This window comes from Tauraco erythrolophus, chromosome 4 (genome assembly GCF_009769465.1).
Source record: "Tauraco erythrolophus isolate bTauEry1 chromosome 4, bTauEry1.pri, whole genome shotgun sequence".
NCBI classification, from domain to species: domain Eukaryota; kingdom Metazoa; phylum Chordata; class Aves; order Musophagiformes; family Musophagidae; genus Tauraco; species Tauraco erythrolophus.
The window spans coordinates 64,786,007-64,812,626 of record NC_141468.1 but is presented as its reverse complement, the minus strand read 5'-3'; the positions used below and the strand labels follow the sequence as shown (position 1 = coordinate 64,812,626).

General features: G+C 41.5%; 1 protein-coding gene across 1 annotated transcript in view; it reads right to left on the bottom strand.

The window, feature by feature from the left end:
• The window catches only part of LOC104383676 (tyrosine 3-monooxygenase), a 35,650-nt gene that overhangs the window by 6,554 nt on the left and 2,476 nt on the right, over window positions 1–26,620 (bottom strand). Inside the window, exons 3-10 of the mRNA XM_009991893.2 lie at window positions 23,708–23,796; window positions 20,046–20,113; window positions 18,789–18,839; window positions 14,940–15,085; window positions 7,882–8,017; window positions 7,163–7,232; window positions 5,423–5,479; window positions 2,272–2,367 (exon numbers count right to left, since the gene is read on the bottom strand). Coding sequence (XP_009990195.2) covers window positions 2,272–2,367; window positions 5,423–5,479; window positions 7,163–7,232; window positions 7,882–8,017; window positions 14,940–15,085; window positions 18,789–18,839; window positions 20,046–20,113; window positions 23,708–23,796 — 713 coding nt within the window. The remainder of the gene's footprint in view (window positions 1–2,271; window positions 2,368–5,422; window positions 5,480–7,162; window positions 7,233–7,881; window positions 8,018–14,939; window positions 15,086–18,788; window positions 18,840–20,045; window positions 20,114–23,707; window positions 23,797–26,620) is intronic.

Here is a 26,620-nt window from a genome sequence, read left to right as displayed (position 1 = left end):
AGTACTGGGGCCAGTGCTATTTAACATCTTTGTTGGTGACATGGACAGTGGGATCGAGTGCACCCTCAGCAAGTTTGCAGATGACACCAAGCTGTGTGGTGTTGTGGACACGCTGGAGGGAAGGGATGCCATCCAGATGGACCTTGACAGGCTGGAGAGGTGGGCCTGTGAGAACCTCATGAAGTTCAACAAGGCCAAGTGCAAGGTCCTGCACGTGGGTCGGGGCAATCCCAAGCACAAGTACAGGCTGGGCAGAGAATGGATTGAGAGCAGCCCTGAGGAAAAGGACTTGGGAGTGCTGGTGGATGAGAAACTCAACATGAGCTGGCAATGTGCACTAGCAGCCCAGAAAGCTGGGTTGCATCCAAAGAAGCGTGGCCAGCAGGTCGAGGGAGGTGATTCTGCCCCTCTATTCTGCTCTTGTGAGACCCCACCTGGAATACTGTGTTCAGCTCTGGAGTCCCCAACACAAGAAGGACATGGAGCTACTGGAGCAAGTCCAGAGGAGGGCCATGAGGATGATCCAAGGGCTGGAGCACCTCTCCTGTGAAGACAGGCTGAGGGAGCTGGGACTGTTCAGCCTGGAGAAGAGAAGGCTCCGGGGTGATCTTTTTGCAGCTTTCTAGTACTTAAAGGGGGCCTACACGAAAGCTGGAGAGGGACTTTTTACAAGGGCATGTAGTGATAGGACAAGGGGCAATGGATTTAAACTGAAAGAGGGGAGATTTCAATTAGATATAAGGAAGAAATTTTTTACATTGAGGGTGGTGAGGCAGTGGAACAGGTTGCCCAGAGAAGTTGTAGGTGCCCCATCCCTGGAAGTGTTCAAGGCCAGGTTGGATGAGGCTTTGGGCAACCTGGTGTAGTGGAGGGTTTCCCTGCCCATGGAAGGGGGGTTGGAACTAGATGATCTTTGAGTTCCCTTCCAACCCTAACCATTCTATGATTCTATGATTTCTCTAGAGGGCTAATTAGCATGCAGATCTCAGCTTATCAAAAGAGAAAGCTCTGCAAATCATATAACACAGAGTTTGCTCACAAAAGTTTCCAAATTGCAAATGTTGCAAGAAAACAAATGCTGAACTCACCAGGTGATAAAATGAAGGTTGATGTCTGGGAGGGTCCCCCTTTCTATATTTTAACCCTCAAATTCCCCTCTGTTGGGACTCCTATAATAAATGTACTGAGATATGTTAACATGTTGTTTCTTCCTTCTGCCAATTGACTGGGAAGTGGGTTGAGCCATATACCATTAGGAGAGTTTTGTAATATGTTTATTGTCATAACAATCCAACTATCCCCAGTTATGGGAGTCCAAGCCGTGCTAATCCAGCCATGATTCCATGTGAATGCATTATGTAGTTGGCTGTTAGGCTGTTGTGTCTATGTGTTAAGCTTAAAATACATCTCCCATGAAAAAAAATTGATTTTTGGCTTATAAAAATGCTTGGAAAAAAATGTTTTTTTTTTCCTTTGGCTCTTACTGATTCCAAAAAATCATCCAGTATCTGCACAACCTGAAGCAATTTAGACCTACTGACACTAGTTTAGGGCTTTTGCACCCAGAAACTGATCATCTGCTTCAATGCTCTGCAAAACTGAGGAGGAATTAATATCTCCCCTATCAGCTGTTTGTCTAAAGGAGAGAAAACCCATAAGCTTTCTGTAAAGGTGTACAGTCCCTCTTTCAACAGTTAATCTGCCCAGGCAGGGCAGTATCAAACCTGCGTACACAGATTTTCATCTACATAAAACTCAAGCTGGGATTAGTTTTGAAAAGTATTTAGGAATGTAAAATACTAAAGCATTTTCTTTTTGCCAGTGTCCATGCTGTTTACAGTTTCTTTGTCCTTTATTTGGTCCAGTCAGCCAGTGCCTTTCTGATTCATATGTACATGAACGTCAATGGGATGGACGAAGTAGCAGAGTTCATAATAGGCATAATATTGCCCTCTAGTGAGTAATTCAGAAAGGTACATGAGTTTTATGTTACAGTCGACTGTATTACTACTGGCCAGGAGCAGTAAGAAGCAAATCTAGTACTTTATAGGCTGGTTGCTTTCATTGCATTTCATTCCTTTAGGTGGAAGATGGATGCAATCCTACAGTAGTTTTCTCCCTACTCAGCAGCTTCTCAGAAGGGAGAATGAGCTTCTTTGCAAAAGAAAAATCAATATTTTAGACTGTATTTTTTTTATGTGAGGAAACAATATTTTGCTTTTACCAGAGAGTTCAGAAAACTAGATTCAGTACCATACGTTAGACACATACCATAAGCTCCCCGTAAGATGAAAGCAGTCCTGCCCCGTAAGCTTTGATCGATCCGTTTTGCTTGCAGAGACCAAATTCCACAGTGAACCAATAAAGCTGGTAATAAGAACAACTTGTGAAAAACAGTCTCAACAGGCAGTTCATTTTTAAGCTTCTCATTTTTCCTTTAACTATCTTTTATCCTTATTCCTTAATGTCTTTGTATCTTCAAGTTTTATAGTTGTATATTTTAAGAAAATTATTTTTTTCTTAACATATATAACAGAAAAATTGCAACACATTTTTTCAAAACTTGTCATCCTTCCCACTCTCACCACCCAAAAAAAAGAAAAAGAAATTGCTAATGATAATTACACAGGTAAATAAAGTCATAAATTCCTATTGCCTTCTTTCTCGGCAAGATGCTACAAATCACCCTGCAACCTCTTAGATCTGAGCTTCATAATAGTCAGTGAAAGCTGGCAGGTTTCAGCTCATAGTCCTCAGAAGGATAGGTAGACCTCCATAGGTCCTAGGGTTCAAGACCCTAGGAAAGGTACTTGAAAGGACAGTTTCTCTCCTCCTTTTCCATGTGATACCATTCAGAAGAATTGAAGAATGAGTTATCCCTTAGCATCAATGCACCCTCTAAGATTATGCCAATTGTATCTTTATCACGCTTCAGTAGAAAATAAAGATACATCTCTCTGGGCTATCTTGCAGTAAAGCATACTTAGGGCCATACTTCCTCTACCTGCTGGACAGTAGCAGGATAGAAGCAACTCTTGGCTCAGCCAACCTGTTAGCCCTTCTCTTATTATAGCATCCAAGGTAATAAACAGTGGAGGACCGATTCTGGGCACAGCCTGACCCCTGAGCAGCTGGATAGGTGTTGTGCAAAAGAAAAACATGGAAAACATGAGGCATTTCAAGAATATGGTTTTATGTCACAGCTCTTCAAAGTTCCTTTAGGGACACATAACTCTTTGCTGTCTCATACGCAGGGCTGGACCTTGGCTTCAGTTTAGCCATAAGTATTGCATTCTCAGAACTCTTGTCAAAGAACTGCAGGCAGTTTGTGGAACTCCATATTATTCTGTCTATTCTGCTTCTTACTTTCTTTCTCCCACCCGCTTTCACATGTCTTGTAACTTTGATGACTTGGTTTTAGCCCGAAAATTTACCACTAGCATGCCAGGATCTTTCTTTTGCAGAATCCTGAGCTTCTTTCACTACAGTTCAGCTAATAATTCTGCATTCTTACTGTGTTAATAATCTTGATTCTTATTATTTCACAGCGAAAAATCTTTTGAGTATCTCCTCATTTTGCAGAAGGTCTTTTTGACTAGAGAATGAGACATGGGAGGAGGAGGAGTTATTTTTAGTGTTTCCTTAGATATTCTGTATTTGACTTTTAGTTAAGATCTTTCAGCTCTCACTGTTTTAACAGGGTACGAGACACGGTACTAGTGGCACCCCATGGATAACATGAACACTGGCAATGTCCCATCTCTTGTGCACAGATTCACCTACTTAAAGAAGTCCAGGGACTGAATGAAATAATGGTATTTCAAAGTTTTTCTTACAAATGTTATAGATCATAGCAACAAGCAAATCTGAGGTTCTTTAAATAAACTTTTATTGAGCTTAAATGTTGTCATATCATCTAAGCTGACTACTTACATTCTCTTTATAGTGAACAGAGAATGACAGGGACTTCCAGAGAGAAAAAAAGAATTTTTGTTAGCCATCTATGTCAGGATAGCTAACATGTCACAGGTTCTTCTCTATCTTCACTTTCTAGTGAAGGAACATAAACAATAAGACTAGATTAGATGTGTAACTTTTAAACAACTGAAGACCGAGATGTTAATCCAGAACATGTTTACTGTTGAGAATATGTGATTGACAGTTACAAAATTGTATTCTCACAGATCCTGAACTGCAGGTAGCCCTCTCAAAAAGGTGCCCTTATTCTACCTGCCCAAACCCTAGATGATACCATGACAGTTTCAGATAGGAGATTCATCATTCTTTTAACCTTAACCTTGCCTCTAACCTAGTCCTAGCCAGTCCAGGGTCAGGGAGGGGTGCTGGCAGAGGAATGCTATGTAAGCCACTGGGTAATGCAAAATGACCCTCTGGGACTCATAATTCTTTTAACCCTAGCAAAGCCTCTCTAGAAGAAGAAAGGGGAAATAGCAGAGGAAATGTGGATGTATCACTGCCTCTGCTCACATAGTCCCCTTACATCACCAGCCCAGGACCTGGATGATGCTACAAAAAATTCAGCACTGGTACCTTTTGCTCTCCAAACTCTAAAAGCACTGCTAGTCTTACCTAGTCCTGACCCAAGGATGGATACATGCAGATAGGTTTTAGGTGAGTCATAATCTCCCTCACACAGTGCCTCCTTCCACTTCACCATGAGCAAGCCTGTGGGCTGGGTGAGGAATTTCAGGAGCGATAGTATCCTCCCATCCACTTCATTTCCGAGTGAAACTCACCCAGCTGGGTGAGGGTAAGGCTCTTTTCCTCCACTCCAAAAATCATCAAGAGTGGGAAATGGCTGTCATTGTCAGAAAAAAAAAAAAAAAACAAAAACCCAAACATCTGGCTTCCAGCCCACTTTCAGAACACGTTAAGATGGCAGCAAGGGGCTGCGTGAGTTGTTTTGGCAGATATATACAGGCTAATGACTCAGAACTGAACAACAGTACGTGCTCTCAAGTGGCTTTTAAGCGCTCACCTATTTTCTGAGATTAATGAATACAGGGTGAATCAAATCCTAATGGTTCCCTGCACCTGTGTAGGACAAAATGCAGGAATCACATTGAGTATCCATTCTATTAGGTGAATATGGAAAGCAAGTTGGGACTCTTCTGTGGCTGAAATGGTAGAAACTCAGCTTCAGCAATATATTCTCATGGAAGCAAAACATATAAGCATTTCCTCATGTGGAATCATATGCTTCTGCACTCCCCCGGAGGGACTCCTGCCCCTACTCCAGCACCTCCCTAACCTGTGGATGAGGAGAAGAGACAATCCTGCTGGTGCTCCCATTTTTGTGGCTAATCTGAGACATCGGAGAAGAGCCTTCCCTGCACAGTGAGGGATATGCAGTGAATTGTTTGGGTTTTGCCTCCGATATTAAACTGCCATCTGTACTTACTGTGGCCAGTTTCTCAATCTCCGCTTCAGATGATCCAAGAGAAGCCAGTCCAATATCCTAAAGCAAGTAAGCAAGCAGGCAGTGTTACACTAGTGTGATTATTCAGCCCAAGGGAGAGAAAGAGGGGAAGGGGGAGGACCACATCATTTCTAGCATGAATAGCATGAACTATTCATTGTTTTTGTCACCCAAAATGACCTTCCATGGCTTCCGGGATGCCTACCTCTCCCTGGCCCCTAGCTATACCACTGGGAGCCACATTAGATGAGCACTTAATCCTCAGCGTTCTCTGTGAAAAGTTAACCATCTCTTGGCTTAATGCTGGGCTATTCCTGGCAGAGATTTATAGAGAGGCATGAGTAGGAAGGACAGCAAGGTGGGTTTTATCTTTGCCGTTACCTTTCCGTTTCTCACTCTCTTTCTGACAGCCCTTTTGAGAGGGTCAGATCAGTGCAGGGAGGATTCTGTTTACTCTCATCTATGCTTCCTCTTAATTGTTATTCTTACAACAGGAATCTGTAGATGTCTCTTCTTAGCTATCCAAGGAGACATATCATGCAGCCAAAAAAAAAAAAAATTAGGGCATTTTCACCATTCATCGTCTCATGTCAAATGGAATAAAAAACAGAATTTCCATGGGGTGAATTTCAACTGTGAAAATACTTTGTGGGAAAAAAAAAGTGAAATGTGAAAATTCATTTAATACGATCCCATGTTGCACAGTCTGTGTTATAGATAGGAAAAGAAAAAAGCTGAAAATTTTGAAATTGCTATAATCTCGTATTTCTAATGTGTCTTCAGTTCTGGTTTTGAACTGAACTGAAGAGTTTCTTCCAGAGTAAATTATAGACCACTAGGATATTTTAAGTACTACTCATCTGAATCTGATAATAACCAATATTTATCACCAAAATGAAACCTGGCATGTATTTAAGTCAATACAACTGGAAACCACATTATATGAAGTGAATCGGCTTTCTTTTTAAGGTATTCTGACAGGGGCCTACATCATGTAACCCCTCTGCTCTTATTGTCAGTTTCTACACTGGCCACTGATCGATAAGCCTAGAATATGAGTTATCTTCTTCCTTCTGCTATGGTTTTGAGGCACATTCATAGCTCTGAAGTCTTTAATTATACGAGGTCATTGAGTTCACTTGGGTCTGTCACTGACTGCTCCTACTAAATAGCCCCTCATTGTACAAAGAAGCCCTGTTTGCTTTTGGAACCTCCTCACCAGTGTGAGCAATGCCGTGAGAATCTGGTGAGTTGTAAAATGAAAAACAACTCTAATGAATGACATGGCAATGGACACAATTAAAGTATCATGTGAGATGAAAACCTACATCCAGAGACAGAACCAGCCTGGGGACTCACTGGCTGTTGCTGGTTAGGTTCATGCGGTGTAGGACAGGAAGCCAGCCGGTACGACTCAAACACGCAGCACCGCAGAGACTCTGCTGGCATAATTCTGCAGGCTGACACCGCCCTCCCACAGAGAAGTCCCACAAGCACTGCCTGCCCTTCCTATTACAAGATGTCCATAGGGAGCAGCGCTACCACTCCCTCAGAGTAAATGTCTCCCGGGGCACTGCTAGCCCACCACCCCGGAGGTTGTGAGTCAGGCACAATCGAGTCTTAAAATAGCATTTTGAGCAGGGAGAGCTGCATGCCTGTGAGGCACGTCTGGCCTGCTATCCAGAGAAGTTGGTTAAACAGCCAGCGGAACAAGCTTCTTACCTGTGAGAACTGGGCAAACTCCTGGTCAGCTAGCATGGGAACATGACCCAACAACTCATGGCAGCAGTCTCTGGAAAACAAGTGACCTGCATGTTTAATGAAGGTTTCTTTTCCTACATGAACTTCCCATGAAGGACTTTAACTGAGAGACCCCCCCACAAAGGGAGCTATCGTGAGGGCTGCTCTGCAGTAGCTGCCTCCGTATCTGGCCTGGCTCTACAGGGAGCGTGACAAAGCACTCCCTTCTGCCATGGGGACTCAGCTGCCCCCCCACTACCTAGGCTATTGTCTCACTTGGGATGGCATAGGCACTAGTCTCGTATGTCACAACATCTTTGGAAGGCCCCGGTTTTGTCCCAGCATACAACAAAAGCGTCTGTGCAAACTCATAATTTCTCATTAAATGTAATTGCTGTTGTCTGGCCAGCACTTACTGGGAGGGTTTCACAGCAAGGAATCAAACCCCAGCAGATGGTAACTGAAGGCAGGATGAAAAGATTAAGCCAGATATTCCCCAGTCTTTTCCTTCCCCAGACAACTTTGCAAGAGAGAGAGACCCACACCCTCTCATGCATGACTTCCCTTTCTAACTCTCCAGCTACCAGTTTCTCAAATTGTTTCATTCTGTGGACTACTGGATACAGCTTCAGAGTTGCTCCCAAGAGAATCATCCCCAACATATTCAGAAGGACGGGATTGTACCAGGGCATCAAACTTACGGTTCTGGGGAATGCATAGGAGAAGAGAAATGCCTTATATACTGTGTGCTCTGGAAGACACGAAATGCCAGGCTGGCCAGGAAGTCACGAGCAGACAGCAGTCCTGCAGCTGGTCTCAGCTGGAAACCTGTTCTCTCTGTAAAAGGAAGTGAGATTGAATTTAGGCATTTCTAGGGTTAACTACATGGCACACTTACTTCAGGTAAGCAGTTTCAGAGGACCTTCATGCTCTATTGTAGTAGCTCCCTCCACCTAAGCACAGTAGGAACATCCTGGCTTATCATTATCAACGTGCCCCTGAACTGCTATAGGTCCAATTACTGCAACATCAAATCACCTAGCCATCCATCCTACATGTATTCACACAGCAATGATATGAGGTGTGGAAGTGCTGCCTATCCCAGTTTACTTTTTTAGCACATTTGCACACATTTATCTGCTATGTCCCACATGCCAGTGATGTGTCTGAGGTCATATATGATCCTTATGATCGAGCAGGGGACAGAATCTACATTTTCAGTCCTGACTAGTCTATTAATGCTTGGATTCTCTCTCTCATTTCTTGTATAGCATATGTAAAAGAAAAACAGGAGTTAGATAAGGGACACACCCCACCCCTACCCTTGTTTGAGAGCACCTGGCTCTTCCCTGATGCTAGGTTACTGTTTAGCCTCATCTTGCAGACTTTCTTATTCCCTGCACTGAAACCCCTGGTACCTTGCACTGTTGAAGACAGAAGCAGGTGGACCATGGGTCTGCTCCAGTCTGAGCAATTCTGTTCCTCAATGGGCCTGGTTCAACAAACCCTAGAGCTAGAATTGGAACATACTGTTCAACATCATCTACCTTTACCAGTCCATGCTGCACACGTATACACTAGGTCAGCCCTGGCAAAACTTGCTATCAATTTTATGTTTCTGCCCAGACCTCGTTAGAATGGGAAAATGCAGAAGAAAGAGCAAACAGGTCCTCATCAGAGATAAGGGTGCTGGAATTTGGCTCTTAACCATTTAACAAAAGAATTTCCATCAGTGCTCTCACCTCTTTTTCCCCTTTGTTTGTGGGGGTTTTTTTCACAATTAAGTTCGTCTAAAACTAACTACACATCCCCCCAGTGATGTGATCGTACGTGTTTTGCTTTGCGTGTGCCCAAAGAACAGGACAGAAAAATGCAATACTTTTGCACTATGATTTCAGCTTGTGCTATCAATGTTACCCCAGGACACTCTGCATTACTGCAAAAGGTGCGTGAAAGACGACTAACAAAATCACCAGTCCCATGGTCAGCAAAATACAAAATCTACATTTCTATGGGAAACATGTTGGTGGTCTGCAAAGCTAAGAAAACTAAAAATCACTTCTTTTAAAGAGAGCCAATGATAATCTTTTTGAAGTCCTATATTAAAAATCTGTGTTGCATTCTCAGCTCCCACAAATGACATTTCTTCTTCTTTAAAGTATAAAACTACATTTTAAAAAAATTCAGAAATGGCTTTATTCTTCCTTCTCTATCCATATTCTATTGTGTCATGAAGCCTGGAACCTGATTTATTTTATGTAAACAAACAAAAAAAATCCCACCCAGAAACCAAGCCATTTACAAGATTTGTTTGGTTTTGGTTTTTAGTATTTCTTCCAGCATTTCTTGTCTTGGTCTGTCTGGCTATTAGCACTTTTCTCATTTAAGAAAAAGAAAAAAAAAAAAAAAGATGAAAAAAGAGAAGAAAAGGGGGGAAAAAAAAGGCTTCACTGGAAGAATTAGAAGAAGACAAAACATCTGAAGCTATACAGGACAAAAAAAAAAAAGAGTGGGCAGCAAGGAGTGCTTCTACTTGACAATGTGAGGGACTAAGTGGTTAGCATTTGCCATGATTATCTCCTATACTGCACTGAATTCAAAGGTAATGGGTACAGAACTGCCTCAAAGCTCAACAACAGCAAAAAACCTATGGAGATTATGTCTTTATCTTTGTGTATATGGTGGGCAAAAGCATCAGAGTTAACCAGGGATTCAGAAGTGATTGCAAAGCAGCTTACTATTCTCCCCCCTCCCCAATTAAGAAAGCAAGGTGTTTGGTCTGTCTGATAGACAAACCATCAGCTATGTCTCCTTAGGCTGGCCAGGAGCTGGCACAAGAAGGGTACTCCCTTGCTGCTGATGCTATGCTAAACCAATCCAGAGGAATGTGAATATCTCAGAATCTGTTCATCTTTGGGATAAATTCTGAGTTGAAGTGAAGTGAAAACTGCACCAGATTAAAAATACATCAGACAAGAACCAAGCCTTAAGTAACTCAGTTTTGGAAGGACTATGAAAGAGTCTAGGGAAATTTGTATTGCTTTAGCATCCATGTTGGGGGAGCAGGAGGGAAAATGAAAATTACAGCTTATGTTCCCCGAGATGCCCTTTTAAATATAGGCCAGTGAATCAGACAGTCTGCTGATGGAACAGACTTGGCCAGTTGCCTTGAAAAACCATAGGAAAAGTTATCTGCTGAAGGTAATAAATGCAAAATCTGAACTTGTTTCATTACTGAACAATAAGACCAGCAATCAGTAGAGAACTAGGGATGTGGCTGATTGGATCTGCTGCCCAAAGATCTCTGAAATCAAAATGAGTTGAAGAGGTCTTGAGCAGTCGACCTAAAGTGATCTGTAAGGCTTGATTCTTGGCCTAAAAAACTCATGTATACAGGCCTGTGCATTGTCGTGTGAGCTTGCTTGAGTTCACTGGCTGTAATTTCTTCCAGCTGTGGAGGACAATGAATGCCTAAATCCAAACATCTTTCCTAGAAAGAAAGATGTACCTAGGTTCATCCAGTTACCCCTTTAGAAAAACACTTGCCATGTTAAATGGTCTCATGGTTAACCATTTCAATTCCCTTTAAGTAATTATGAAATACTTATGAGATGTAGAGTTCATTTCTGTTCTAGCCTTACTAGCAGGCCAGGTAACACTAGGCAGATCTTGTAGTTCAGTTTGTATTGAAGTCAAAATGAAGTGCTTGCTTGAGTTCATGAATACTGCGGAGTAAAAAAGAAGATGGAAGTTTATCTGGCTGTGTGTGCTGGTTATAACATGGTAACTTTGTCTCCAGGATATCCCTCTCTCTCTCTCTCTCTCTCTCTCTCTCTCTCTCACTTCATCCCTATAGTTTATTATATTCAAAGCTGTACCAGGCAGCTTTTTCAAAGATGCACCAGGAGAGGTTTAGAATGGACATTAGGAAGTATTTCTTTACCGAAAGGGTGGTCAAACACTGGCACAGTCTTCCTAGAGAGGTGGTCAATGCCCCAAGCCTGTCTGTTTAAGAATCATTTGGTCGATGCTCTTAACAATGTGCTTTAACTTTTGGTCAGCCCTGAACTGGTCAGGCAGGTCTATTCTATTCTATTCTATTCTATTCTATTCTATTCTATATAAAGTCTTACCATCACATATGCTAAAGAATGGTCCAGTCCTTAGAGGCGGTATTTAGCAAAGACATGTGCTGGGATTTATGGCCTAAATGGGAGAGTGGTACAGTTTGGTGCTCACCCAGAGCTAAACAGTGACAGAAGGAATTGCACTACGCATCTCCACATAGGCTATAGTTGAAATGTATCCACTGTATGCCGAGGAATTTTGGGATGACACATCACAGCCTACAGTTTGGTTAAGGTTTGTTTGGTTGAGCACTGCACACCTGTAACACAGGAAAGAGCCTGAGCACGCAGTTGGTTGATGATTTGTAAGGAGCAAAAATTCTGGCCTTGCCGATGCTGGTGGTAAAAGCCACCCAAATTAGTAATAAATCAGAAGAACTCCTTATAAATCATACCCCTCACCCAGCGGCTGCTTGGCATGAGGCTGTCTTTAATACAGATTTTGCAGACCTCGCAGATGTTTCTGACTCCAACTGAGTTTGTTACAAAGGGACCTTGCAATAATGTCAATCTTCATGCTGTTCTAGAAACTATTGTGCATAGTGAAATGACCTTATTAGAAGGAATTATTGAAGATAAGTAAGATATCAGTTCAAAGCCACATATAATGGGACTGAAATAGCTTACTGTGCTGGGTTTGTGTGGCGGGGTTTTGGTAGCAGGGGAGGGGCTACAGGGGTGGCTCCTATGAGAAGCTGCTAGAAGCTTCCCAGGCTCCGATTCGGACTTGCCTCTGGCCAGGGCCGAGACAATCAGCACCTCTGTGAGTAACATGTTTAAGAAGGGAAAAAGAGACTTGCGCCATGCGGGACCTACAGCAGAGAGAGGGAGAAGATGCAGACGGCCATCTGTGCTGGGCCCCCCCACCTCGCCTCACCAGGGCCAGGGGTGGCGGCTGTGGCTTGGAGCAGCTTGGAGCGCTCTGAAGTGCTTCGCTCCCAGGGCACCTGCTGGGCAGAGCTCATCCCGTCAGGAGTGCCAGAAATCATTGGGCCAGCTGGGCCCAGTGCAGCTGCAGCAAGGAGAGGGCTGAGATCTGAGAGAAATGGCTACCCAGATGCCAAGGTTGGTAAGGATGGAGCAGGAGGAGGTATGCCGGAGCTGAGATTCCCCCTGCAGCCCATGGTGAGACGGTAGGCGGCCTCCCTGTCGCCCATGAGAGAAACGGTGGAACAGTCCATGAAGAGCTGCAGCTGTGGAGGACCCCACACCAGAGCAGGTGGCTGCACCCAAAGAAGGCCAATACTCTGTGGGAAGCTTCCCCTGGAGCAGTCTGTTGGTGAAAGACTGAAGCCCATGGAAGGGACCCACATTGGAGCAGTTCATGGAGAACTGCAGCCCATGGGAAGGACTCACATTGGAGATGTTCACGGAGGACCATCTCCCATAGGAGAGACCCCATACTGGAGCAGGGGAAGAGTGTGAGGAGTTCTCGCCCTAAGGAGGAAGGAGCGGCAGAGACAGCATGTGGGAACTGACTGCAACCCCCATTCCCCATCTCCCTGCATCACTCAGGGGAGAAGGTAGAGCCGTGAAGAAGGGAGAGGTGGGGGGAAGGTGTTTTTAAGATCTGGCTTTGTTTCTCCTTATTTCTCTGATTTGATTGGTAACAAATTTAATTGATTTGTCCCCAGGTCAAGTCTGTTTTGCCCATGACCGTGATTGGTGAGAGATGCCTCCCTGTCCCTGTTTCAACCCTGGGGCTTTTTGTTATATTTTCTCTTCCCCATCCCACTGGTGGGGAGGAGTGAGCGAGCAGCTGTGTGGTGCTTAGTTGCCAGCTAGGCCTAAACCGCAATGCTTACTCACTCTTACTTGTGTCTAGCTGTAAACACAGTTCTTTTGAACAAACTTTGTTCCATCTATGCATAATCTTTTACAAAGCCTGTGCGCTAAACTAATCCGGGTTTTTATCTGCAGTTTAAAGAGGGTAGGGCCAGCACTCCTGAGAGCCATTCTTTCCATTTTCCTTAGACACCCATTCTAGGACAGAATAAAACGCCTCTGAAGTGTCTGATTCTCATTTCTGGTCAGAATAATTTGGATAATTAGCTTACACTAGACACTCGGTGTTTATAGTAGATGAGTTGAAATTCACTGTGAACATCTTCCCAACCACTATTAGAAGAATTTTCAGAATTGCTATTTCTAATGCTTTTTTTTTTTCCTTAGGACAGTTTGTATGGCATAGAGAAAATTTAGAACCAGAGCCTACAAAAGAAGCGAGAGGGCCAAGACTCCAGGCAATCAAATCCTGTCAAACAACATGAGCAATGCAAATAGTATTATGACAGGATATTCTTACATTATCCTAAATTCTACCACTTTGAAATCACCTGATTCACTTACAGAATATGAATATCTGTAGTAATCAAATCAGCATCACATGATTTCTGGGGCTCCCTGCTGTCAGCTACTGTGTAAATGAGATAAGATCAAGTACTTCATGGGAATGTTCATTAGCCCAGTTACTACAGGTGAGAAATAAGATGGATAGTTGAATAGAGGGGAAAATGCATGAAAGAATATGTAATGCTTACACAGAAAAATTCCTACAGCTGGATGCAATGGTGCTCATGAGATACCCTTTTCATATGCCAACCCTCCATTCCTTTACACTAAAGGTGCAATAAAAACTTTGTTATTGAACTGCTTAACTTCCCTAAAAATGGCAATGTCTTATAAAACTCTGCAGAACCAGAAAGCTTATTCAAACTTACTAGAATCACCCACTGATACATGGAGCAGGTCACATTATTATTATTATTATTATGTATTTCTTCACAGTGATCACCTGTCTTCATCTTTCTAGTACCTCTCCTTGTCACTGAGAAGCAGCAAGGAGGCTTTAAAGACCGCCTTTCCTTAGTCATTCTTGATAACAGAAATCAGCTGGTTGACACAAAGCACCTGGCCTTGGGAATCCATGCAGCCTGTGGCCTCATAAAAATAATGCAGGCTCCCTTCCTCTCCTGCTGCTTGCTAGTCAGCCTCCAGCTAACAGCAGGTAGGTCAGTCTAGCCATCTTATGTGTCCTTTTGTTTAAGGCCACTTCTACATACACTTCCAGACTAGCACCAGAGCCTTTCTGCCCTACTGCTAGCCACATGGTGGTAGGTACCAAAGAGTTTAGTGTGGAAAGTGGGGTCATGGAGACAGAAAGAAGCAGTGTTGTTTCAAGTCAGCAGCTGACTTAGCAGGACCACCTGGAAATCCTTTCCTCTAGCATGCCTTGCTGTTCTGTCTCATGCATCAGAAAAAAGCAGACTTGGGAGGTAGGTACCTGTACTTATGTTTGAATTTTACTAGCAGTGTAGCTATAAAAGCATAAAATGCAGCCAAACCCATAGAAAACCTGTGTGTGGAAGTCATTCTGAGCAGTGTGCTGCTGTGGCTGTACTGCTGCTAATACTGGAATTAGCTGGTTTGTGCTACACCAACTGTAGCCACTCACAGAGCAAACACAAATTTATAGTTGGTCCCTAAATATGCCTGGTATTAATGCCTTGTGTGCTACAGCTCATCTTGCACAAGGGAACTCGACAGCTCACCAGCTTGGGTCCTATGAGATGCTTTGTGTGCGTATGTGGTGTAGAAACATATCCAGGAAACCATGGTTCATAATGACTGACCTTTTAAAAATCTGGAGACGTCCTCAAGCTGAGGTATGTTATCCTCTTGGTAGCCACAGTATTTTTCCAGCTGCTGGAAAGCATCCAGGTACTGTGTACAGGCATGAGTAGGGTAAAGGCTGCTCAGCTTCCTGTAGACTTCTTTCCTGAAAAGCAAAAGCCATATAGCACAACCCATCTCGATAAAGCAGTACTTGTGTCCCATCTACAAATCCACAGAGAGGCACAAACTCCTGGCATAAGCAATAGTCTAAAAATCTGAACTAAGGACACATTGTGCTTGGAAGCTGATGTCTGGGTCCATGTAGCAAAACATAAGGGTTTTTGTTTCACTTTTCCTTCAGAAGGTGGCTTCTCTTCAGCGAATCAGTTTTATCCCTTCCTATACCCCCTTTTAATGTAACAGGACTCTAATCCTGATTCAGAAGTGTTTCTTGCTTAGGTATCAGGGTGTTAGAGGCACCAGGGAAATTCCAGGCAGAAAGTTGAGGCTGTGGCCTTCTCTATGTTGCACAGTTTAGGGATGAAACGAGTTAGGTATTTCTTTCTTCTCTATGTCAGAGTACAACTTGAAATTTGGTCCCTCCATCTTCATGCTGAAGCCTAGCCTATACTTGACTCTTACAAACTTCCTCCTAAAAAAGCACATTTTCTTATACTGAAGAGTAACATCTGGACAGACAAAGAGGTTCGTGCTTTTGCACTTCAAAATGCCTGGCATGGGCTATGTATTTGAAAGACATGCCAACTTCTTGAAGCATTTAGCCCATTATGCAAAAAGAGACCAGCTGAAGAAAAATACATATAACCAGATTTGGGCACAGGCTTCAAGCTTCTCCCAAACTTGATGGTGCTTGGATTTAGAGCTGTGGTTTGGAATATATTTAGCTGTTGCAAAATAAACAAGTAGTAAGAGGATGGCAAAGAACCTTATAGAAAGAGTTATTTTTGTTCAGACATGGCCCTAGGGTGTTAACAATTTTATAAACATTGTTTTATGAAAATTGAGATCATTCTTGGAAATGCTGGCTACGGAAAATGACCTTTTGTTGTTTTTGTATTGTATTTTTTTTTGTGATGCTATTGTTGCTATGGAGGTGATAGCCAGTCCCTAGTAATGGTTCTCTTAATTTGTACAAATGTCTTACACAGTGTGGGAGTAATGAACCAAAATTAAGGGAGAGAGGAAAACCTTAGGAGGAAAAAAAAATAAAAGAACATAGGGAAACAGTGGCTGTTGTCACTGTTGCAAAAGCTGAAGGAGACTGGGACATTTCCATAGAATAATTAGGAAAAATGAGAACTAGAGTTCAAGTGTTGTCCTGGCTTATTTCCCTATAGAATACTACTGACTTGAGTGGGATTGCATAGGAATCTGAACTAGCACACACTTCGTACCCAGACTGGAGTACAGAGAGAGCAGGCTTGTTTATACTTCTGCACGTATGGTCTCTTTTATCAAAGTATTATTCTACTGTGTGTCCAAACATCGACTACCACAGAAACATAGGCAGTCTCAGAGACTAGTGATGAATTATCCAAGGCTAAGTGTCCCTCCTCTCTAAGTACCTCTAAGGCAATCATCTAAGTCCACTCCAAAGTCAATAGTAGTAGATATTTCCAGTCAGCAATTTAGCTTGCCCTAATGTAGTGTCTCAAATGGGTGTAATGTCTCACTGTATGGAGGTGCTATCACTCAAAAGACCATTAAGCTGCTACTTGATGGTACTTCAGTCCAGAGATGGAAACTGCTGAAAGCACAGCTTGTGAAATGCTCTAGAAAGGAGCCTCATAACAACTGATGGAGCCAGCCACTTGAAAGACTTTAAAGGCAATGACCCTACTTTACATAGACTTCCCTATTCTTTTAGAAAAAAATGTCATTATTCAGCTTTATTATGAAGAACATGACAGGTGCATTCCCATAATTTTGTCCCAGATTGTCCCTTTTTCTTATATATCTTTTACCCATAAGATGTCTTTTATGACTACTTAGTTTCAGGGCCTTCCAAGAGACCTGCCTGAAAACAGAAACTCAGATCATCTGTACCCTCTGTTTTCTGAAATTCGTGTTTCTTCACTTGATTAGTTTTCATTTTTATAACCATGTTGCTACAAGCTGAAGGCATCCAACAACTCCTCAGACTGAACACCAAGGGAATTTAGTCTGTGCTATAATTTCCCATTCAATTGCACAGTGCTCAATTAAGTTGTGGTGTAATGCAGCTGACCTCAGGGCACAGCCTCAGGGGGCTGTGACAACTATTGGGAGGTCTAATTTTGGAAACAGCTTTACATAACAAGACAACCTGGGTTGCTGGGGCTGGCCGTTTGGCGAAATAGGCAGATACTGCTTTAAAATCTCTTCAGTTACCAAAGCAAGACGAATTCTAGGTGGAGAAGGGCTGGAATGACAGAGGTTGGCAACAAAAGGGAAAAACAGGAAAGAACACAAAATTAAATTTTCTTAAATATGACATTCTCACACACAATCTGATGCCAAGATTGTTGGCTGGTGGTGGCAAACATGAGCATGACACTGACCATCAATCTTAGACAACTGAAAAATGCTATAAAAACCTATTCGAGCTTAATAAAAATGTGACTGCCTGGATGAGTTGGATGCAAGGCTTCTATGTGATTGTGGGCAACACCCCTCAAGCTTTTTATGGCACAGTAGATTTTATTTAAAATAAAATAATCACTGAAAAAGATGGGATAGCTCTGTGGTTGACATTCTGGCATGAGACATCTAGTGTATGGGTTTAATTCCTGGCATTGACATAAACTTTGTATATAATTTTGGGCAAATTACTTTCGCTCTAGCTTTTTCAGTTCCACACTTACAAAATGTGGTCATCATTCTTCCTTTTTCCCACCTTTCAGCTGTCTTTCCATTTAAATGGTAAACTTTTCTGAACAAAAACTCTCTCATTATGTGCACATGTGGGACCTTGCACAATCCTGGGACTCTGCTCTTACTTGGGACATTTGGACATATTTATGTTTGTATTATCATACAAATGTGTGATTATTGCTGCTTACTGAGATTTGTTAAAGTTAGTGGGAGAAAGTGGAAACAGAGATATATGAAATAAGAACTCTGCTTTCTTTCAAATCTTCCATATACTTCACATAAAGTCTGCAAAGATACTTTAAATTGAATTAATTTTGTTCGTGTTTCAGTTTGAGGTTTTTTGAGTGGCAAATCTTCAGGAGAAACAAAGCCTCAGTGAAGAAATGCTGCACCTATGTAAAAGTAACTTGCCATCATTTCATATGACATCAAAGGCCTTTTTACAGTGTAAATAATGTATCTTGGAAGGGCACTCCAAATTTCTTTTACTTTCAGTTTGAGAGAATGATATCTATTCGTGTTAACAGCAATGAATACTTGCAGGAGAACAAGCAACGCTGTCCGTCCTATGAACGCTGGATTAGCCACATCACATGGGTGAACTTCCATCCTGTGAGTAGGCATTTTCTCCTGGTAACAGTTTTGGAAAGGTGATATTTCTGTCACCACCATAGCTATGGTTAATTTGGAGGTCAGTTAGAAGAAGTTCTACTACAGGCTCCATGTGTTTTCAGGCTTCTGATATCTTGATGGAATTGGCAAGCGTGGAGATGGTCAGGAAAATGCATTTTGCTCTGGAAAGTGAACAGTTAAGACCAATGCTGAGAATAGCTTTCTGCAAAACAAATGACCAAAAGGTGACACTTAACCAAGGAGTAAAATTTGAGATGGACAAATACGGTTTTAAAATGTTACAACTGTCTCACATTGACAGTCTTTCCTGGGACTGCAGTGGAATGGCCCAGGAGCCAGAGCGTAAGTAACAAACTCACCAAGTTGCAGTCTCCTGTGCAGTGTACTCGATGCGAGGCAAAGGGTCTCCTCTGTAATGAAGAGAGGAAATAACGCATGTGTCTGAAGCAGGTTTCAAGTTCAGTTTCCAAGTATTATTTTCTTTGCCTGTATCATGAATATTTGCTGTAATTAACATAGAAACAGCAGAAGAGTACATAATTTACAACTTCTTTTTCCTGGTAAGCTCTAATGTGTGCATTTTCTCCTCTCTTCCAGTACAGGGAGGAAAGAGAGGGATATTGTAAGAAAGGGAGCTATGTTTTGCTTTACAGAAGAAAAAAAGAGGCCTCCAAGCTTACCTTTACCTCTGCTGAAGGCAACCTAGTGACCAAAATATAGTGTGTGCCTGGAGGGTCCATCCCTGAGGGATGTGATCAGCACAGAATCATCGCAGACAAGCATTCATAAACTCATCAGCAGAGAGCAGACCAGGCATACACTGTGTGATTATCACCACTAACTTCTCTGATAGGCTGTCTTCTCTCCTGGTCCTTATCGTTGCTTCTTCAGTAGCTCTGAGGCAGTTCAGTGTGTGCTTTTGTGTTGTTTTGTGCTGTGCTAGCTGTGATATATGGTGGCGGTGAGAAAACTGTACTCAGAAATGTCTCAAGACTTGGGAGATTTCACCAGTTCTTGGACACCATGAGGATGATAATCCACAACCAGTTCTATCCACACACCTGATTGACTCTGTCAGACAGCAGTGTGATTCTGGTGAAGTTTTAGACATAAAGGCAGAAATATTTTCAATCACCTCCTTGAGACCCGAGAGGTTTTTAAGTTTTTAGGTGGCTAATGTAAATGGTTAGAGATACTTTGTAGAAACAAATGATAAAAATAACAGATTGCTTTTCTTTGTTAAAAATACGTTCCTAAACATTGTTCCTTATAGTTCCTTGAAAAATATTAGCCTCAGCTCAGGAGCTAGTCCTAAAAGGAACTGCAAAATTGAAATGAAAGTCTCATTGAGAAATCACCTCTGCTAAGACAAAATACAGCACTGAAGGAGATGTAAATACAATCCTAAGATTTTTTTATCTTAAGGTATATTTGCTGTGTTGGGTGAAAAGCCTATTTCGTATGGAGTGGAAGCTTCTGTGGCTGAATTCTGTTTTCTAAAAGTAGTCCCATTAATACACTGATGAAAGATTAAGTCTCTGGTATTTCTTGCACACAAAGATGTCTGAAAGCACATGGGGACTGCTGAAGTCTCTCTTCAGCAGCCTTGTACTTACCCTCTGTAATTAAAGACAAGGTCAGCAAAGAATGCCCTCCGTTTCTTATACTCCAGGTCAGCGTATCCCTGAGTTACAAAATAATTTGAAAAAAGTTTTACATTAAGAGACATTTCTGGGTATAAATAAATTTGCTGACAGAAGCATTCAGAAAAACTAGGCTTCAAATAGGCTGTTTTCTTTGAGGCAATGAATCTTGACACTTATGAACAGGATAAGCCAAAGTCTGCAGTCAGTTACATCCGTGACATTTTGGTGAAAATCTGGGGCCTGTGACCAGGAAGGAGAGTAACATGGCTTGGAGGGAAGGTTTGGAGTAATTCGTAAACACTGCATAACAAACCATTACATTTACAGTCAAATTTAAACACAAATCACATTAAAAATGGAATTGAATTAGGTGCGTCACTTCTGTTAGGGAAGAGGTGAAGCTCTGAAACACAAAGCACGAAGGTTGCAGTACAGGGCTGTGATGGACATGATGGTATCAAGCCTAGTACCACCTTTCCAGAGAAAGTACACTGTGCCTGCACAGTACTCTGCTCTTTGAGAGAAGAGATCCTCACAGGCTAGAAATCATTAGATCCACCGCTGAATCTGTAGAAATTAGAGGCTTTCTTCTCAATCCTCCCTTGTCCATTTATCACTGTGTTATGATAAAGACAGATTCAGTGGTATCTGTTTAAAGGGGCAGTTTACTTATTAAATACTGGAGCTTTCTCCCCCCACCAGTGTTTACTAGAAGTTGATCTTCAAGCAAGCTTCTCCAGCTATTAAATATTAATAGCCAAGTGGAGTCAAATCCCTTTGAATTTTACATCATTCATAATATGAAGAAAATCTGAAATCTGGCACTGTGTTACTAATATAACTCATAAAGCAGTGTTGATCAGCATCACTGTACAAATATTCATTATTCTAAAATATTCAGAATTTACTGGAACCACTTTGAGCACTACGAGCCAAATTTCTCCCTTAGGTTTATTCACATAATTTTCAGTGTAGCAATAACAACAGTAATACTGCAGTTAATGAGTATTGTGTGTGTGAATCTGAGGAAAGAACTGGATCTTGAGAGCGTGTTTATTTTTGTTGTGTTACGGATATGTTCATTCAGATGCCACCCTTGCTTGTCAGTAGCTATAACAAGTCCGTGGAAAAGCCATTGGGCCAGGCTAGCATTGATGCAGTGACCTCTCAGCTTTGTCTCTGCTGTTCCTAGGGCTCTGTACCCATCCCCTGAGCAGCAGGAGCCTCCCTGGGGACCACTACAGCTAGTGTCGTGGTGCCCCAGAGACTGGTGTCACAGTGTATTTCGTTTGCTTTTCTGGCTGTTAAAGAGATAGAAAAGAACAAAGTGAAGCTGTAGAGATGGGCAGCCCAAACTGCCTGTTCATTAGCAAATGTATGTGCAAAATCTCTGCTGAGCTACCTGTCCATCAGCATATTTGATACTTTCCTTCAACCTGTCCTTTTTTGAGCCATGTTCAGCAGCACAGTAAATGAGCCTGTGTTGTGCTCCCTTCTGTTGCAGACAAACGATTTTCAGTGCCTGAGCCAACTTGTTTCAAGCTAGGTATTTCTACATTGCACTGCATTTTGCAGCGTAGATTTATCCCCAATCAATACTTCAGTATCTGCACTGCTGGTGCTTTCTCTCATCCTCTTCAGTGCTCAAACATCCTATTTGGCAAAGTAGGAGGGGAGCTTACTCGAGTTCAAAGAATTCTCCATATGCCTTCATTTATCACATGAGAAACAGTCTCAGAGCTAGCTAGGGAAAATAATAAATGCTTGGATTGTTTCTATCAGAACAATATGAAAAAGAATGAAATACATCCCAGTTAAGAAGGATATGAAGCTCTCCTAGAGCATCGTAGTTTAATAAGTGATTCTCAAAAATAGAAGATAACTTGTAAAGGGTTTTTTTTTGTACCACACAGAATTGTACATAGCTAACAATATTAACATTGTATAGGTTAATGAAAGGGTCTAAATAGAATTCAGATATTTAGAGAAGGGAATGACAAAATCTCGTAGATTCTGTTGGCACCCCTCTAAATCTTCTTTGCATTTTTCAGTACGAAGTCATAGAATCATAGAATGGCATAGGCTGGAAGGGACCTCAGAGATCATCTAATCTAACCTCCCTGTCATGGGCAGGGACACCTCTCAACTAGATCAGACTACTCAAGGCTCTGTCCAACCTGGCCTTGAACACCTTCAGGGAGGGGGCATCCACAACTTCTCTGGGCAATTTATTCCAAAGTCTTACCACCCTCATACTGAAGAATTTCTTCCTAAGATCTAATCTAAATCTGTTCTCCTTCAACTTAAATCCATTTCCCCTTGTCCTATCAGTGGACACTCTTGTAAAAAGTCCCTCCCCAGCCTTCCTGTAAATTCCCTTCAGGTATCGGAAGGCAGCTATTAGGTCCCTCCGAATGGTTTTTTTCCTGTTCATGCATCACTTCTATGTGATGTTTGGCAGAACACTTCACAACAATTCCGTGACCTACCTCGGCAGTCAGAAAATGGCACTTTGGAGTCCTTTATTTGTCTGTATCTAACTCATATCTCATCTATACTATAGTTAGAAAACTTTTATGAGAAACGAGTCTTTGTTTGCTTGTCTGTTCCCAGTACTTTGCCTTACTATTATCATCACTCTACGGTGCATATTTTTCCTCTTCCTTCTCTAGAGTTTCTACTTATGGCAAGGCAAAGGGTATGCACACAAAACTATTATGAGTAAAGCTCTTTTTGTGGCCCATTTAATCTAGACATGATGCCTGAATCCAAGGCAAAGCCCATCACAAGCATTCTAACAATATTTTGCAGACTAGTATCAATAAATACTGCCAAAATCCTGGCTCCAAACACCTTGCTAAAAGTCAGGTGTAAATTTGGATAATAATCTTTCCGACTTGCTTCCTATATTAAACTTAGATGCTTACCTCAACTGAAATCACTAGACCTTTTGAGCTTCTCCAGTCACATTTAACTTTCAGTTCAGGTATCCATTAATCAGTGCTGCCATGTATTTATCTCATTTTCTGTCTAGATTATTTTTGCAAGTTTAAGCATAATACTCCCTCCTGTGGGATCTGAGGACCTGGTATTTATTAGTGACTAGCTCTTTGCTACTTGTTCTCACTACCATCCTATGTACATCTGCACTTGAATAAGATTCCTGGCATATGTAAAATTAAAAACGAAGATATGGAATATCTGAAAGGTCAAAACATAGAAAACACAAAAAGCAGAAGGCTAGGGAACTTGACCCTTATGTGGACCAGCTAGTAAAAAGTGGACTTACTTCAAATGTATCAGGGTTGAAATAATAAACAAGAGATTTTATTAAACTAAACAATGAAATCGATTAAATGCAAACTCATGCTAAAGAATATGTTGAATAGAAATTACTTCAGTGTGTATCTGATGTTAATCCTATGTACCTTGATGAATTAGGACCTGTAAGCTTTTCTCATTAAGTTATTCATTCTGTGCTCCCTAATTCTGCTAAAGATCATTCTTTATCTCATCCTTCATTTTTTATGTCCTTTCATGAGTATTTATTTACTCCTGAAATGTTCCTTACAAAAATGTCTTTACAGAGAGTTTCTTTTTAAAAAGTGAAATAACAGTGATGTCAAACTTACAGGGTGACCATGGTCCAAACTGGGATCATATTTAGTGATCATATGGTGACACTTGTCTAGATCTTGGATTTTCCTGGGGAACCAGGGCACTGGAGAGAAAGCAACAAAAGTTAAATGAGATAGCATCAAATAATTTTAAAAAGACACAAAAAGTTAAAGCTGTGCTGAAGATTACAAGCTTTCTTTTCATCAATATCTAAGAATATTTATATCTACTTGTCACCGTATGTCAGCAATTGACTTCATTTGCTGACCAAACTGGCAGACTGGATGAAAAATTATCTGAAACTAACTTGCAATGATAATCTCTCAGTTTTAATTAGTATAAACAATTTTAAAAGCAAAAACATTTCTTTTTAGGCCAAATGAGATGTTCTGTTTGACACAGCACAACAAATTTATTTCTATATTTTGGATTTAAGAAAATATTTTGATCTTGTCTAAAAAGCAGTCTTAAATTTTCATACCTTTAAGAGTTAAAACATTTTAAAAGGAAAACACAATTTCTAGAAACAAAACAGTCCAAGAAGTATCCTGACTTCAAGTTTTTTCCTTCTGGCTCATTTTTACTTTTTTTTCAGTGTCATGATTTAATCCCAGCCAGCAACTGAGCACCACACAGCCACTTGCTTATTCCTCCCCAGTGGGATGGATGAGAATTGTAAGAGTAAAAATGGGAGAACTTGTGGGTTGAGACAAAGACAGTTTAATAAGATAGAAAAAGAAAGGGAGATAAAAATAATAATAGATATACAAAACAAGCGATGCACAATGCAATTGGTCACTACTCACTGACCCATGCCCAGCTAGTCTCGGAGCAGCAGTCGCTGCTCCTGCAGCCAACTCTCCCAGTTCATATACTGAGCATGTCATCATATGGTATGGAATATCCCTTTGGCCAGTTTGGGTCAGCTGTCCTGACTATGCTCCCTCTCAGCTTTTTGTGGACCTCGTCTCTGGGAGAGCAAAGGAAGCTGAAAAGTCCTTGACTTAGTATAAGCAATACTTAGCAATAACTAAAACATCAGTGTGTTATCAACATTATTCTCATATTAATCCAAAACACAGCACTATACCAGCTACTGGGAAGAAAATTAACTCTATCTTAGCCGAAACCAGGACATTGAGCAAAATTATTCTAGCATTAGCTGAATTTCCAAACAGTTTCCTTCCCCTGAAGTAGAGACCTTTTCTGGTGACTAAAATAAAAATAGAATGTGCTCATTTTAATTTAAGGCCCATATTTATAATCAATGAATTCAAATAATACTGAAAAAAGACAAAGTTATACTGTTTTCTGAGGTCAGACTGATGCTGTTGATCAGGCTTAGTGTGTTACAACTCAGAAAAGGTCCATTTGGGGTCATCTTAGTCTCATACTTCACAATAAATCAGGCATTCCTGTTCTGAATGGCAAATTTAGCTTTAGCCCTATTATATTATAACCAGACACAGTCAGTTCACAAAGGTGCAAGGCTACAAACACACAATGATGTTGGGAAATTTCAGGTCTTTCATGCAGTTATAGCCAATACTAGTCTGACAGATGTCTTACAGAACCCAGAAGTTTTTTTCTGAGACTTTGTCTTTGGCTGTACCAATAGTCCTGCATGCAAGATGCCTGTCATGCCATCTACAGCCATATCTCCTGAAAACCTGTACCTGATCGTAAGTCCTCCAGTGTACGTTCCCATACACATCTTGCCTATCCTTTACTGAGTCCTGGGAGAGAGGGCAGATGATAGGCTAAAAGAGAGGAGAGGAAGGACCATGGCAGAACCCTTGGCCTGGCCACAAAAGTGGATGCAGCCAATAAAACAGGGATAGTGCTGACAGATGTCAGTTTGGCTATATCTGTCTCTGCTTCATGGAAGCAGAGATAACCACTGCTTTTCTCAACCAAATACCAAATTAATTTGGGTTCAAGTCACTGTGGGCAGGGTGTTGTCTCATCACTGTCCTTCAGCAAGCTGCATGAGAAGGCCTATCTGGCTCACCTAAAAACTCCCAAGAAAAGAATTAAAAGTCCATGTGGGAAAAAAATAGATTAATCCAGGAGATGGAGCCTCAGGTGACAAGTGTAACCAGAACTTACACACTTGCATCTTCCCAGTAAAATGATTGCTGACCAGTAAGAATGTTTGTATAACTTAGAAATGTCCTAGTTACCAACATGCTCTAACAGGCATCTGCAAACCCCACTAAAAAGTGAAGCTGCTCTAGCCTCTTTCAAGAAGATGCACTGCCGCTTTCAATAAAATATACCAGTAAAATGAGCCACTAGCCAATCTTAAACCTAGGGGCTAACTGAGCTGAAAGTCCTCGGACATTTTAGGACTCCCAAATTCACCTCAATAGGACCAAAACACAAAAAGCTTTAAAGCCAAAACCAACAAATCCCCAGTTCTTGCTGGTGCCCACACCTACGGTGTCTCTGTGGGCCACAAATACCAAATCTCCGATGCTCTTATCTTGAAATCAAATGAACTGCTTATGACATTACAGAATTCTGGGATCTGAAGCACCCAGAAAAGACTCTTTACAAAGTAAGGAGTGATGTGTGTAAGTCTGAGCTAACTTAGAAACAGAAAGACTGTGACCATTTGCATTGCAAGTATATTATTTCTAGCATCATTACATCCAAAATAAGCCTGATTACTTTTGTGATTGCTGTTCAAAACCATAAGAAAAAGGAAAATATGAAAAAAATATGTCTTAGTATTCCTCTGCTTTAACCATAAACACACCCTCTTTTAACAGTCCCTTGTTTTTATTGTAGATCCCAGTCCTAGCACATCTGAAACTGCTATTTCTGAGCACAAACCTCCCAACTCCCAAGAAAATCCTAAAGAAACGCTCCTTCAGCTCTAAAATCCTCTTTTGCTCTCCAGTTTCCCTGATGACAGTGATACT